The following is a 12,853-nucleotide window of genomic DNA, read 5'->3' as shown; positions in this document are numbered from 1 at the left end:
ATCAATTAATAATCATCATTATGGATGCTGAAAAATATTATGAAGAAAGTTTCGAAACTCGAGCTGTACATGCCGGCCAAGAAGCAAGTCAATGGAATTGTCGAGCCGTTGTACCGCCGGTTGTATTAGCTACTACATATCAACAGACTGGTCCCGATGTTGATTCGGCCTATGTTTACAGCCGAAGCGGAAATCCAACTCGTCATGCATTAGAAAAATGTATCGCTTCATTGGAAGATGCCAAATATGGTATGCAATTGTATGAAAATTTAATTAGGATTGAATTTTAATTTTCTTATTTATGATTTAGCTCTAACCTATGCATCCGGATTAGCCACACAGATGAGCATTACTTATTTGCTTAGTGCTGGTGATCATATTGTTGCTGGTGATGAACTTTATGGTGGCACTAATCGATTTTTTAGAACGTGTGCATCAAAATTCGGATTAGACATTGATTATGCGAATTTTCAAAATGTGGATGAAGTTACCAATTCAATTAAAAACAATACGAAACTGATCTGGTTCGAAACACCTACAAATCCACTATTGAAAGTTAGCGATATCAGAGCTGTTTGTGATGCTGTAAAACAGAAAAATCCCAATATAATTATTGTTGTGGATAATACATTCATGAGTCCATATTTTCAAAAACCATTGAATCTTGGTGCAGATATATCAATGAATTCTATTACCAAATACATGAATGGCCATTCGGATGTCATTATGGGTTGTATATCGACAAATGATGAAGAATTATTCAAAAAATTGCAGTATTATCAAAATGGTATGCATTGATACACTTGAATTAATTGTTTTAGTTTAATTATATTTTTTTGTTTGTTTTTTTGATAGCTGTTGGAGCTGTACCATCACCATTCGATTGTTTTCTGGTAAATCGAGGATTAAAAACTTTGGCTGTTCGTATGGAACAACATTACAAAAACGCTTTGGCTATTGCAAAATTTCTTGAAACACATGAAAAAGTTAGCAAAGTTATCTATCCAGGATTAGAATCTCATCCTGATCATGAAATAGCCATCAAACAGAGTAATGGTTTTAGCGGTATGATTGGTATGCACATTCAAGGTGACATTGAAAATGCCAAAGAATTTTTATCACATTTAAAAGTATTTACATTGGCCGAAAGTTTGGGCGCTGTAGAAAGTTTAATAGAAATTCCCAGTTTAATGACACATGCATCAATACCAAAAGAAACTCGAGAAGCCTTGGGTATATTTGATACATTCATTCGAATTTCGGTAGGAATCGAAAATGTTGATGATCTCATTCATGATTTAGATCATGCATTGAACAAATCCGAAATTGTTATTCCAGAAGGGGCTTAATCCATAATCAAAACTACACACTATATATAAATTCACTGTAAATTACTAAAGTTTATGATAATTAATTGATAATGAAAATTTTATTTACAAAAAAAATTAATAATAATAAAAATAATTAATCATTTTATGTTCTTCTTTGAATCGAATATTTTTTACTGTGTAAATCATTCAATGTAACTTTGATTTTGCCTGAATTGCCAGAATCATTTGATTTTTTCACAAGAATTTCGTTACTACCAATTTGTACAATAATTGAAGGAGTAACTGAACCGTCAAGAGATTCAAGTAAAATGTTTTGTCCGCGATGAAACCATTTTTTATCGAAAAATAATTTACCATAATCAATTCTTGCATCGACACCTGAGTTATCCGATTCAGCATGTTTTTGGTTATGTGATGAATTATTTCGATGATTACTGGACGATTTGGAAAATAGGACTTTATTGATGAATTTCAAATCTTCATTGATTTCAGAATCTTCAAGAAGATAATTGATTTGTGTTGGTGATGTTCGACGACGTCGATCGGGCAATGGAGTTGGATCATTGGGACGACGTCGCAATTTTCGTGTAGTTAAGGTCTTGGGCTCTGAAGTATCGTTTACTAGCTCAAGGCTGCTATCTGTTTCCATAATTTTTTTCTTTTCTTCAAGATCAGAAATCAAACTTTCTATCAATTCTTCTTTACGATCTCTGAACTCTTTAATAGCAGCACTTTCTTCGACTTTATATTCATTTTCAATCAATTTCTGTTCTAATTTGAAATTACATTCAATAAAAAATAAACGTTCTTGATATTCAAAATCAATATTGTTCAATTGACGTAAATAATCAGGATGGGTACCATTTTCCAGATGTATGAGTTGTTCTTTGAGATGAGCTAATTTATCTCGATAAATTTGTTCTTTGATTTCATATGTAGAATCAAATTCATCCATGCCATCATAAGCACCAACATAACCATCATCATTATGATATTTCATCGATTCTGTTTCGCTAGCATCTTCAGTATCTTCATCTGAATCACCATAACCATGGTTATCATTATCATAATCGTAATCATTCATTGTCACTATTTTTTCGTTTGAAAAAAGATGAATTTTATTTTTTCGTAGATTTTAACGAACAGAAAATAAATATTTTTTCGTTGAGAAAAAAAGCCATTGTTTTTATTGTTCATAAAGTACATTACCTATTCAAATTTAATAAATTAAGCAGTAGATGGCGGGCTCGAATCTTGAATGAAAATGTATGAAATGATCGATCAAAAGAGATTGATGAAAATCAAAAAAAAAAGCAAAATTTAATTAAATTGAATTCTAATAATGATCACATCGATTCATTTGTTGACATTGATAAATTAACTTAACATTATTTTTTCGGATCATTATTAATCAAATATTTCAGTTATCATGTAACAAGAAAAACATTCACTATGGTCATAAATATTATTTCATGGATTTTCATTACATTTTAAGATTTTCAAAGCGGAGAGAAAACAGACACTAATACACACACAGAGAGAGAGAGAGAATTCTTCAATTAATTAAAACGACTTTTTCTTTCTTTGCATTCATTCATTGATCATGATGGTGGTCAAGACAATTTGACTGTCAACAAGATAATCAACAGCTTGTCTTTTTGTTTCGCATGTTTTTGCGAACAAATCAGTGAACAAAACATATATTAGGAATGATGACAGTAGCAATTTTTTCATTTTCACATATATATTTTCTTCTTTAAATCACTGTAATAGATTCAAATGAATATTGATGGATCGAATGTCAAAGAACCAGAAGGAAAAAAATTCATGTAATACAAATGTTCTTCAAATGATATATCTGATATCGTATGGTATATGATACAAATAATTTTTCAGCCATTCAAACATTTTCACATTGTATAACATATATACAATGTCAAAAATTTTTCATTTGTCGTTGATTGTTGTCATCATCATCATTGATTGGTCGGTCGGTTTGTATATCTTGTCCAATACGATAGTGTATTCCAAAAAAATTTTTTGACTAAACGAAAAAAATCAAATAAAAATAAAAGAATTTGAATGAAATTGTTTTTTTTTTGTGAAAAAAAACCTCGTTAATTTTGAAATACATTTTTTTAAAACAAACAAATGATGAAACATAACGAATGACAAATTCATGTCGGTTTTTTGAAAAACTTTTTCTTCATCATCATTATCGTCGTTGAGTTGATCTGAAGGAAATGTTTTTTTTCTCTCATAACCATAATCATAAATGGATGATTGACATTTAAATATCAAAAAACGAAAACGAAGACTAAAATGATCAATTTTCATTGTCGTTTGATGATAAAATGTCGAAATGGCAACCAATTATCATTCATTCATTCAATGGATGGATGGATTCAATTCAATTCGATGATTAAAATTTTAAATCGATATAATCGATTTTCATAATCTACGATTACGCTGATATGAACAGTAGCCGATGGTAAATTTTCTTCTATTTTTTTGAATTTTTTGCAAAAAAAAGATGGCAATTATCTTTGTTTTTAAACAATAAACCTAAACATATTTTGTGTTTTTGTTTGTGTGCGGCCAACATTGATTATTTTTTTTAATATTCGTAATGTATAAGTATATACTGTCATCATCATCATCATTCTTATTGTTTTTTTCCTTTACTTCAATTGTTTCAATGCAGATCGATCGATCAATCAATCAATCAATCAATCAGTTCATTGAAAAATAAATAAGCATCAACGAAATGTTATTGTTATGCGATATTTTATTTTTTTCAATTTTTTTTTACTATCCGCTAAATCTTGATCAAACTGTATGGTATTATATATAGTCCAATATAATAATTAGAATTTCTGAACATAAATGAACTTTGAGAATAGTGAAAAAAAACTTACTTAAATTCTTTTCTCGCTGTGTGTGTTTCTTTTTTCTTTTTTTGGTTAGTGAATCTAAAATACTGAAAAGTTAATTTGTTTTTCAACAAAAACAAAATCGAAGAGAAAGAAAAATGCATCAGTCTAAAATAGATACAAACAAACAAAAATCTAAAATGTAAACAAAACAAAACAAAAATTTTGGATGCACAAGGAATTTTTTTTGCAATTGAAACTGAATGGTGGATGAACGAAAGTTGAATGAATCAAAAATTTAAAAAAAACTTCATCGTAAAATTTGTTGATTCATTGATTTATACGATGCAATCGATAAATTTGTTTTGGTTTTTTTATCCATCTTTTTTTGTGGTTGTAGAAAAAAAGAAACTTAAAAAAATTAGTTTATATTCAATAGACTTGGCCATATGTATTAAAAGCGAAAGTGATCGACATCATCATTTTTGTTTGGTTTGGTCATCAATGAAGATAATCATCAACATTATATACCGTTATATGATAAACTATCCATCACATTAGTTTACATCAAATAAATATAATTTACAAATTTATAAATAATGACTATGTGATCTGTGTGTTTAGATAATAATAACAATCAATGATCAGATTTATGTATGATGAACATATTTTGAAAACAGAAGAGGAGAGAAGAGAAAGATTATCTTTCTCAAAAAATTTAATAACAATAATTTATAAATTGTTTAAACAAAATTTTTTGTTTTTGTTTTTGTTCATAAATATGATATGATGAGCCACAATAACAAAAACATTCGAATTCGAATCATTTCAAAGAGTGGCATTCGAATTCGAATAATTCGAGAGTGACATTCGAATGGGGTTTGTTTGGATATTCGAACTACGAATGGGGTCATTCATGCTGTGCGTTATATATAATTTCGAATCATAATTTTTTTCAACTGATCAATATCAGATCTTTTTTTTCGATATAATAACCGATTCGATACCAAAATAAAATGAAAAACCAATTTTTTTCTGAAATGTTATTATTGTTCATATCTTTGTATCTAAACAATTTCGAATGGATTCAGAAAATGAAGAATGTCAGTGAATGTGAAAAATTTCCAGAATAAATTCTGGATAAATTGTGAATCTAATCTAATCGACTCAAAGTTTTTTTTTGTGTGTGATCTCGTTTGGCCAACATGTCAATTATTTTGGTCAATTTGTAATTTATTCTTCTTCTTCTTCTGTGTGTGCATATAGCACTTTAAATTTTTAGACAACAACAAAAAAAATGATTCAACATATTGAATATATATAGCAGACTATATTGAAAACAAACGGGCATATGGAAAAGAAAAAAAAAACGGGAAAAAAATCCAGATACATCCACCTCATCATCATCATCATTATTAGATGATATGATTAAGTGAGTATAAGTGAATTGAATGTTGAATGTTTTTTTTTATGAAAACCAGACCACAAACAAAACAACCACCGAAAACATCATATAATAAATGATGATTGCATCTATATCCTATACTTTACGCATACTTATTGAACAAAAAATAATAATTTTAAAAAATCCCTTCCAAAAATTATGAAATAATGTTATTCGGGAAAAAAATCAATTAAGTTAAAGAGAATCCGCAACAAAAACAACAACAACAACAAAATACGAAACTTAAATTCAAATTATGTTTTTTTGTTGTTGTTGTTGTTATTCTGACTTTAGTCATCTATGAATTTAACCAATACCAACGAAAATTATAGAGTCGGAATTCGGTTATAATTTCAATTATAATTCAATTAGTTCGATTACATTATAATGGAAAAAACAACAACAATAATGATGATGATGGTGATGGTTTTTTGTTTGTTTGGTTGTTTGGACTCGAACCAGAAAAGAAAAACAAAAATAAAGTTATTTTTTTCTCTCTCCATATTATTTATCCATATTAAGGCCAAATAGAAAAAAAGTTGTTTATTGAATTAGAATCGTTTTCTTCAACAATTCATATATAATCATCATGGATGATGACAACATATTACACAGGTTGATCGAAAATGGCAGAAAACAAACAAACGTTGCATCCTTCAAGAATGTGTATTTCCAACAACAACAAAAACATCCGAAATCTATATGCAAAAGCTGAAAAAAGGGCTGCCTTTTTTCCAAACTTCATTCATTCAGGCACAATTTTTATTTTTTTGGCCACACACCATTGGCGTGTTTTTTTGCCATTTTGTGAAAATAATAGAGGGAGAGATAGGCATACACACAATAAGTGAATGAAGTTTTTTTGTTTGTTTGAAAAAGTGAGAGATGATATCGAATACGAAAAACATCATTTTATGATATTTTTGGTTTAGTTTTTCATTCATTCATTTGAAAAAAATATTGATTTCAAAAAACAAAACAAAGTTATTCACATTTTTCATCAATGAATATGATATAATTTTACAGAAAACAAAAACGAAAAATTCATAAAGAAATTGATTGATTTTGAACGAATATTTTTCTCTGTTTCATTTCGTCTATTCAACATTTAATTTGTTGATATTTAAACAAATTCGTTTATAAAATCATAATTTGAAAAAAAAACTCCGAAACAATGGATCTAGGTTTTTTGCCAAGTTTTGCACATCAATATTCAAATATTCTTACAAATTATTCAAATGAATCACCATCATCATCATCATCATCATATCCAACATCTAACATTAATTTAAATAATCAAAATTTTTCGAATAATAATCAAGAAGAATTACCATTAACATATTATCCACATTATCATCATCATCATCATGTTTCAACAATTAACAATAATAATGATCAACATCATCATCATAATCATCATTCAAATTTAACACCAACAAATACTGCATCATTATTTCCAAGTGTTTATAATGTACAACATTATGGTTATCATCATCATAAACCATCATCATCTTATTCATCATCATATCCAACCTTGAATATTGATCATCATCATCCTAATCATAATGATCCATATTCTATGGAAATATCAGCAAATAATTTTATTCCATCAACATTATCATCAACTTCGACAACCATTGGTTTTGAACCAACGGAAACGATAACAAACAATAATAATTTTGATTCACCAATATCAACAACATCATCTTCTACTTCTTCATCATCATCATCAACAACATTTAGTTATTGTTATCTAGAGAATAAACAACAAACAATGAAATGGTCAGCAACAACAACAACAACAGAATCATTGATCAATGATGATGATGATGACGAGAAATGTAATAGAAAGAATAATTCGCATCATCAACATCGACAACAACAAAAAAGATTGACCGCTTTAGCGAAGCCGACAACAGCAGAAACGATAAACAATGATCAAAAACAATCATACAAAGAAATTGATTCGGATTATTATTCACAACAAATAACGGAAGAAATCGATGATGATGATGATAATAATAATAAAAATCATTGTTCGTATGATTCAAATTCATTGAAAATATCATCAAATAATGATGATCATGATGATCATAATGGCGGTGATACTATTATTTGTAATGATGATGGCGGTGTTGTTGTCGGTGGTGATGGTATTATTGTTGATGATGAAAATTATATAACAATAACACGTACAACATCGAATGGTGTTGTACAAGTGGTTACAAAACGTCGTTCAGCAAATAAAAAAGAACGTCGTCGTACACAATCGATTAATAGTGCATTTTCAAATCTACGTGATTGTATACCGAATGTACCGTCTGATACAAAATTATCTAAAATTAAAACATTACGTTTAGCAACAAGTTATATATCATATTTAATGAAAATTTTAGATAGTCCATATGAAAATTGTACAAAATTATTATCAGAAGGTTTTCGTGCCGATTTAACTAATGCAAAACGTTCAACACAACAGAATCGTATTGAAACACAAAATGTAAGTATTATTTTTAATTCAATTAAGAAGAAAAAGAAGAAGAATAAAAACCAAAGAAAGAAAGTAATCTTTAAGATAAACAAAATCTTCCCTTTTGTATCTGTGTTTGTTTATTTGATTTTGAACAAGATACTATTGATAGTTTGTTTATATTGTACATTTATATAATGAACATGTCAATAGTTTTGAAAAGTCATCACCATCAAAATTGAATCAAAATTAACATTATCTTGATCAAGATGCATCATAATATCGATATGATAAAAAACAAAAAACAAAAATAATAACGGTCAAAATCTTTTGACCGAATTCAAGGTTATTATCAATAATAATGATTATTCAATCAAAATTATCAGGGATTCAATTTATGGTGATGTGATAATAAAATATTTTTCCATTAAAAAAACTATTATAATTTTTCAACGATAATTTGAATACCATTTGATTATCGTTATCATATCAATGATGATCAAAAAAAAAGAAAATATTAAATGATGATGATGATGACCCATAATGATGACCTCGATAATAATTTTCAAAGTCAAAATTGATGAAGATAATTTTATTACTATTGAATTCATTCATTCATATCATCATTATCATTTACGATTGTCAACAGAATTTTTTTTTGTTGGATAAAATTTGACACATTGAACAACAAGAAAAAAATCGATGGGAAAATTTTAATTGATCTTCAACATCAACATCGTCTCCAGAGATTGAATGATATATGATCTTTGTTGATAACGTTCGAAAACAAAAAACGAACGATGATGAACGATTCAATTCGATATTCGATAGTTTGGTCGGTCGGTCGGTTGTTCGCTCGCTTCATTCATTCGAATTGTTCGTTGTTTTTTTTTGCATTATCAAATCAAAAGATTATGAAATAACGATGAAATAGACAAATCATCATATCTTTGTTTGGTTGAAAGCTTATAAGTGGAATGATAAGATGCTAATAATTTTCGGTACTTACGTATTAGCCTCAAGGCGAGATCAAGTTAAAATATAAAATTTTTTATTATTTTGTTTCAAAAAAAAAAAATTTATTTGTCTAGCCTTTTTTGATGACAAAATTGTTCATCCATTTTGGTGTTTATTATATGATTCGTCTGGAATTGGTCAGATTTTTGTTGTTGTAACAAAGAAAAAAAAGCTTTTTTATCAAGTTCGTTAACCCTTTTTTTCTTTGAAATTTAAAGAAAAAAAGAAAGACGGACATGGTATTTTTTTGCAATAACCTTTTTTTTTGTCTAATTTAGCATACCCAAATACAATGTGATAATAAATGATTTTTCTTTTTTGTTGGTAAAAGCGATTAAATTTCATTGGATATATAGTGAAGAGAAAAAAATGTTTAGAATCAAACGAAACGTGCGTAATCAAATACGCGATTGAGACGAGTAATAATTTTTCACCATTTTTGAAATCACAATTGTTACATACACACTTTTTTCCCTTTTACCAGAAAAAAAATTGTCAATTGTGATTTTCAATTTTGGGTAATTTGAAACTTTTTCTTTTTTTTTGGATACAAATCAAACAATTTAAATATAGATACAGACATGTGTGGCCCATCAATATATTTGATGTGAAAATATGTGTTAATACATCTGTTATAATGTTTTTCTTTTCTTTTCTTCAAACATTCAAATGTTGATCTACAAACATTTTCATAGAATGGATACAATGTTTTCATTTTTTTCAATCCTTTCAAAACAATAATAATAATAATAATTTTTATCTATTTTGACAGGAAATTCAACGACAATTACGTCTTCAGCAATATAAACAGGCAATTGTAACGAAAAAACGTACGACAAGAAATCATAATAATAATAATAATAATAAGACAAACATAACTTCATCATCATCAACATCATCATTCAATAATGAACTGAATCGGAAATCATTTTCAAATGAAAATATTAATTACCATCATCATGTGAATGATCATTCTCATCATCATAATCATCATCATTATCATAATCATCATAGTCAACAACCTTTCGATCTTAGCGTAGAAAAATCGACTATAACAACAATGTCTACAAATATCAATCCAGAAACAATGAGAATAAGTGGAATAAATCCAAATGAAACATTATCACCATTATCATCATCATCAATTACGATAGGAACAACAATAACATCACCAACAGAAGAATTATCATTGGATAAAGAAATAGCAACATCTGAAACATCATTATATAATCTAACAACAGCAACAACATCAACAATTCAAAGTGATCATGATGATGGAATGATGATGGTAACACGACCACGTTGTCGTACCGGTTGGCCACAACATGTTTGGGCATTAGAACTTAAAAATTATGATCAATGATGAATGAACACAACAACATAGGTCACGTGTTGTTGAATACAGTTATTCACATTTTTTTACCATGTCATTGAAAATTTCCATATATTTCTATCTTTGTCGTATCTATTTTCATTTTTATGTTTCTTTTTTCGATTATCAAACAACATGATTTATACGGATAATTAGGTTATAACTTGCACGTGTGTAGAAAAAAAACAACAAAACAATCAGACTATAGAAAATGTTAATCATGTAATTGAATGAAACATTTTTTTTTGCTACCGGTATCAATTCATGTAATTTGAAACCATATTTTTGAAACAATGTACGGTGAATAATTCTAATCAAATCTAAACGGTGTGTAATCCATCATTCTTTGCCAGTAATCAGAAGAGTCAAGAAAAAAACCCATCTCATAATCAAATAATCTACTTTTTCTGTCAAAAAAATTGATTTAAAAAAAACTTTCAAATTTCATAAATTTTTTTATTTAAAATTTTCCAACAAAAAAAAATTCAACATTTTTGAGTAATAAAATTTTTCGCAGCATCAATTCCGGATAGAAAAGCTCCATGTACAGTTGAAAAATATTCCTTATGTGTTGCTTCTCCGCTAAAAACGATTGCAGGCTATTTAAAATGTTTTTGAAACAAAATAAACAAATTGAAAAAATACTCCATTATCCCATTTAAAATGAAATAAAAAATGACATACCAATTCATCATTTGGTCGTAGATAGATAGGTTTTGATAATTTTTCAATATCATCTGGTGATGAATCTTTACTAATAAAACTATATGATCCTAATGAATATTGATCCATTCCCCATCGGGTTATAATAACATTATCTGCACGTGGAAAATTTGAATTTTTAAATATTCGACGAAATTGTTCAGTTAATTGATCATTGATTTCATTTTCATTCATTTTTTCAGCTATTTCAGCCTCTTTTCCCGAAACCCAAAGCTGTATACAATGATCGGATATACGATAAATCGAATAGATTTTTTTATACCATGGTTGTTGTTTGGTTTGAATTGTATCAGTTTCCTCTATTGGTTGATCATCATCACCATTTTCATCCCATAATAGCATTATTTCATCGATGGTATCGCCATCTTTTGTGAAAGCATCAAATATAGTACTTTTAGAAGAATATTCCATAAAAATTTTATCAACAATATCGATGCCCATTCGTTTTATACAATCAATTTTATATTCAGGCAATGGTGGATCAAATAGATTATGAGCATATTTCTTTAGACAACCAAGTGTCAATGTTAAAACAAGATGTTCACATTCGTAAATAGTTCCATTGGAACTTTCGATTCTGATTGGAAATGTATCCGCAATGTTTTTACTGTCAACATTATCATTAACATAGTTGGTTGTTTTGGTAAGCCCAGGCCATTGGATCTGTTTGATTGGAGAATCGAGAAAATAATGAAATCTATTTTGATCGTTATCAATTTCTTCAATGTCATTTAGAAGGACATTTATCAACGAATCATAACCCAATGGAATGGTTATATGTGGACCTAGATATTCTTTATATTGATCAAAATATTGTAGACTAACATCGTCCAACGAATTACATCCACTGATACATGTTTCTCGTTTGATCAATGATTTGAATAGGCTACGAACAATGGGACGGAAATTTGATTCGGAATCAATTTCAGTTTCGATCCATTTATTGACTTCATTTTCAATATACTTTCCCATAGAATCCTTATAAAATTTAATTTCTTCCAATTTTCCGTCATTGCAAAATCGAGTAGTTCCTTTTAGAATCGTTGAATAAGCTTCATATACTTTACGTATCCAAACAGTGTCAACATCATTTCCATTTTGACATATTTTTGCCTGAATATTATAAACACTTTTATTCGATTCAATACTCGAATCGATGATTCTTTTTCGATATAATAATTCATAGATTGGATTATTAATGATACCATGGATCCAATTGGCACCGATTTCAATTTTTTTCTCTTCGATTTTAGTTTTACTTGTCCATATACGGCCACCGAGACGATCTCTTGCTTCAATTAGGCCAATCGTTCCTAAAAAATTTTGTTTTAATAGATGAAGAGCGGTACTTAATCCAGAGCATCCACCACCAACAATAATTAAATCAAATTTAAGTATTTCGGACATAATCCTCAACAGAAACAATTAGTTAATATATTAGTGAATATAATCGAATACCAAAAACACACTAATCACAGTTTCAGAATACAGTGGTACCTCGGTTAACGACGATGATCGGGTCCTGAAAAACCGTCGTTAACCGAAATGTTCGTTAACCGAGGTACGATTTTCCATAGGTTTCAATGGAGAGCGGATAAAATTGATCCGACCTCAGACCTTGAT

The 12,853-nt window shown here is 28.5% G+C and overlaps 4 protein-coding genes across 4 annotated transcripts; 2 read left to right on the top strand and 2 right to left on the bottom strand.

The window, feature by feature from the left end:
• Positions 1-20: 20 nt before the first annotated feature.
• Positions 21-1,476, top strand: Cth (Cystathionine gamma-lyase). Its single transcript, XM_027341905.2, has 3 exons — positions 21-249; positions 311-787; positions 856-1,476. Exons 1-3 carry the CDS (start codon positions 21-23, stop codon positions 1,347-1,349), a joined length of 1,200 nt encoding a protein of 399 aa, XP_027197706.2. The 3' UTR covers positions 1,350-1,476.
• On the bottom strand, positions 278-2,657 carry LOC113792040 (sin3 histone deacetylase corepressor complex component SDS3). The gene is made up of 2 exons (XM_075823344.1): positions 2,541-2,657; positions 278-2,420 (listed from the first exon to the last, which is right to left on the bottom strand). Exon 2 carries the CDS (start codon positions 2,413-2,415, stop codon positions 1,474-1,476), a length of 942 nt encoding a protein of 313 aa, XP_075679459.1. The 5' UTR covers positions 2,416-2,420; positions 2,541-2,657; the 3' UTR covers positions 278-1,473.
• A 3,922-nt stretch (positions 2,658-6,579) lies between these two features.
• LOC113792035 (uncharacterized) lies at positions 6,580-11,198 on the top strand. The gene is made up of 2 exons (XM_027341902.2): positions 6,580-8,148; positions 9,908-11,198. Exons 1-2 carry the CDS (start codon positions 6,823-6,825, stop codon positions 10,496-10,498), a joined length of 1,917 nt encoding a protein of 638 aa, XP_027197703.2. The 5' UTR covers positions 6,580-6,822; the 3' UTR covers positions 10,499-11,198.
• On the bottom strand, positions 10,943-12,712 carry LOC113792038 (peroxisomal N(1)-acetyl-spermine/spermidine oxidase-like). The gene is made up of 2 exons (XM_027341904.2): positions 11,192-12,712; positions 10,943-11,106 (listed from the first exon to the last, which is right to left on the bottom strand). The coding sequence occupies exons 1-2, from the start codon at positions 12,635-12,637 to the stop codon at positions 10,993-10,995; spliced, it is 1,560 nt and encodes a 519-aa protein (XP_027197705.2). The 5' UTR covers positions 12,638-12,712; the 3' UTR covers positions 10,943-10,992.
• Positions 12,713-12,853: the final 141 nt, after the last annotated feature.

The sequence above is a fragment of the Dermatophagoides pteronyssinus genome, unplaced genomic scaffold (genome assembly GCF_027571235.1).
Source record: "Dermatophagoides pteronyssinus isolate colony J.1.1.1.1 unplaced genomic scaffold, Derpt_VIB-CSIC_2022.12 sq0026, whole genome shotgun sequence".
NCBI classification, from domain to species: Eukaryota; Metazoa; Arthropoda; class Arachnida; order Sarcoptiformes; family Pyroglyphidae; genus Dermatophagoides; species Dermatophagoides pteronyssinus.
The sequence above is the reverse complement of the archived record's forward strand: the minus strand, read 5'-3'. Positions and strand labels throughout refer to the sequence as shown.

Coding starts and splice junctions, on each gene's coding strand:
- Cth (XM_027341905.2), top strand. CDS start 21: ATGGATGCTGAAAAATATTATGAAGAAAGTTTCGAAACTCGAGCTGTA. Junction 250..310: donor ATTGGAAGATGCCAAATATG/GTATGCAATTGT, acceptor TTTATGATTTAG/CTCTAACCTATGCATCCGGA. Junction 788..855: donor ATTGCAGTATTATCAAAATG/GTATGCATTGAT, acceptor TTTTTTTGATAG/CTGTTGGAGCTGTACCATCA.
- LOC113792040 (XM_075823344.1), bottom strand. CDS start 2,415: ATGAATGATTACGATTATGATAATGATAACCATGGTTATGGTGATTCA.
- LOC113792035 (XM_027341902.2), top strand. CDS start 6,823: ATGGATCTAGGTTTTTTGCCAAGTTTTGCACATCAATATTCAAATATT. Junction 8,149..9,907: donor ATCGTATTGAAACACAAAAT/GTAAGTATTATT, acceptor CTATTTTGACAG/GAAATTCAACGACAATTACG.
- LOC113792038 (XM_027341904.2), bottom strand. CDS start 12,637: ATGTCCGAAATACTTAAATTTGATTTAATTATTGTTGGTGGTGGATGC. Junction 11,107..11,191: donor TACGACCAAATGATGAATTG/GTATGTCATTTT, acceptor CATTTTAAATAG/CCTGCAATCGTTTTTAGCGG.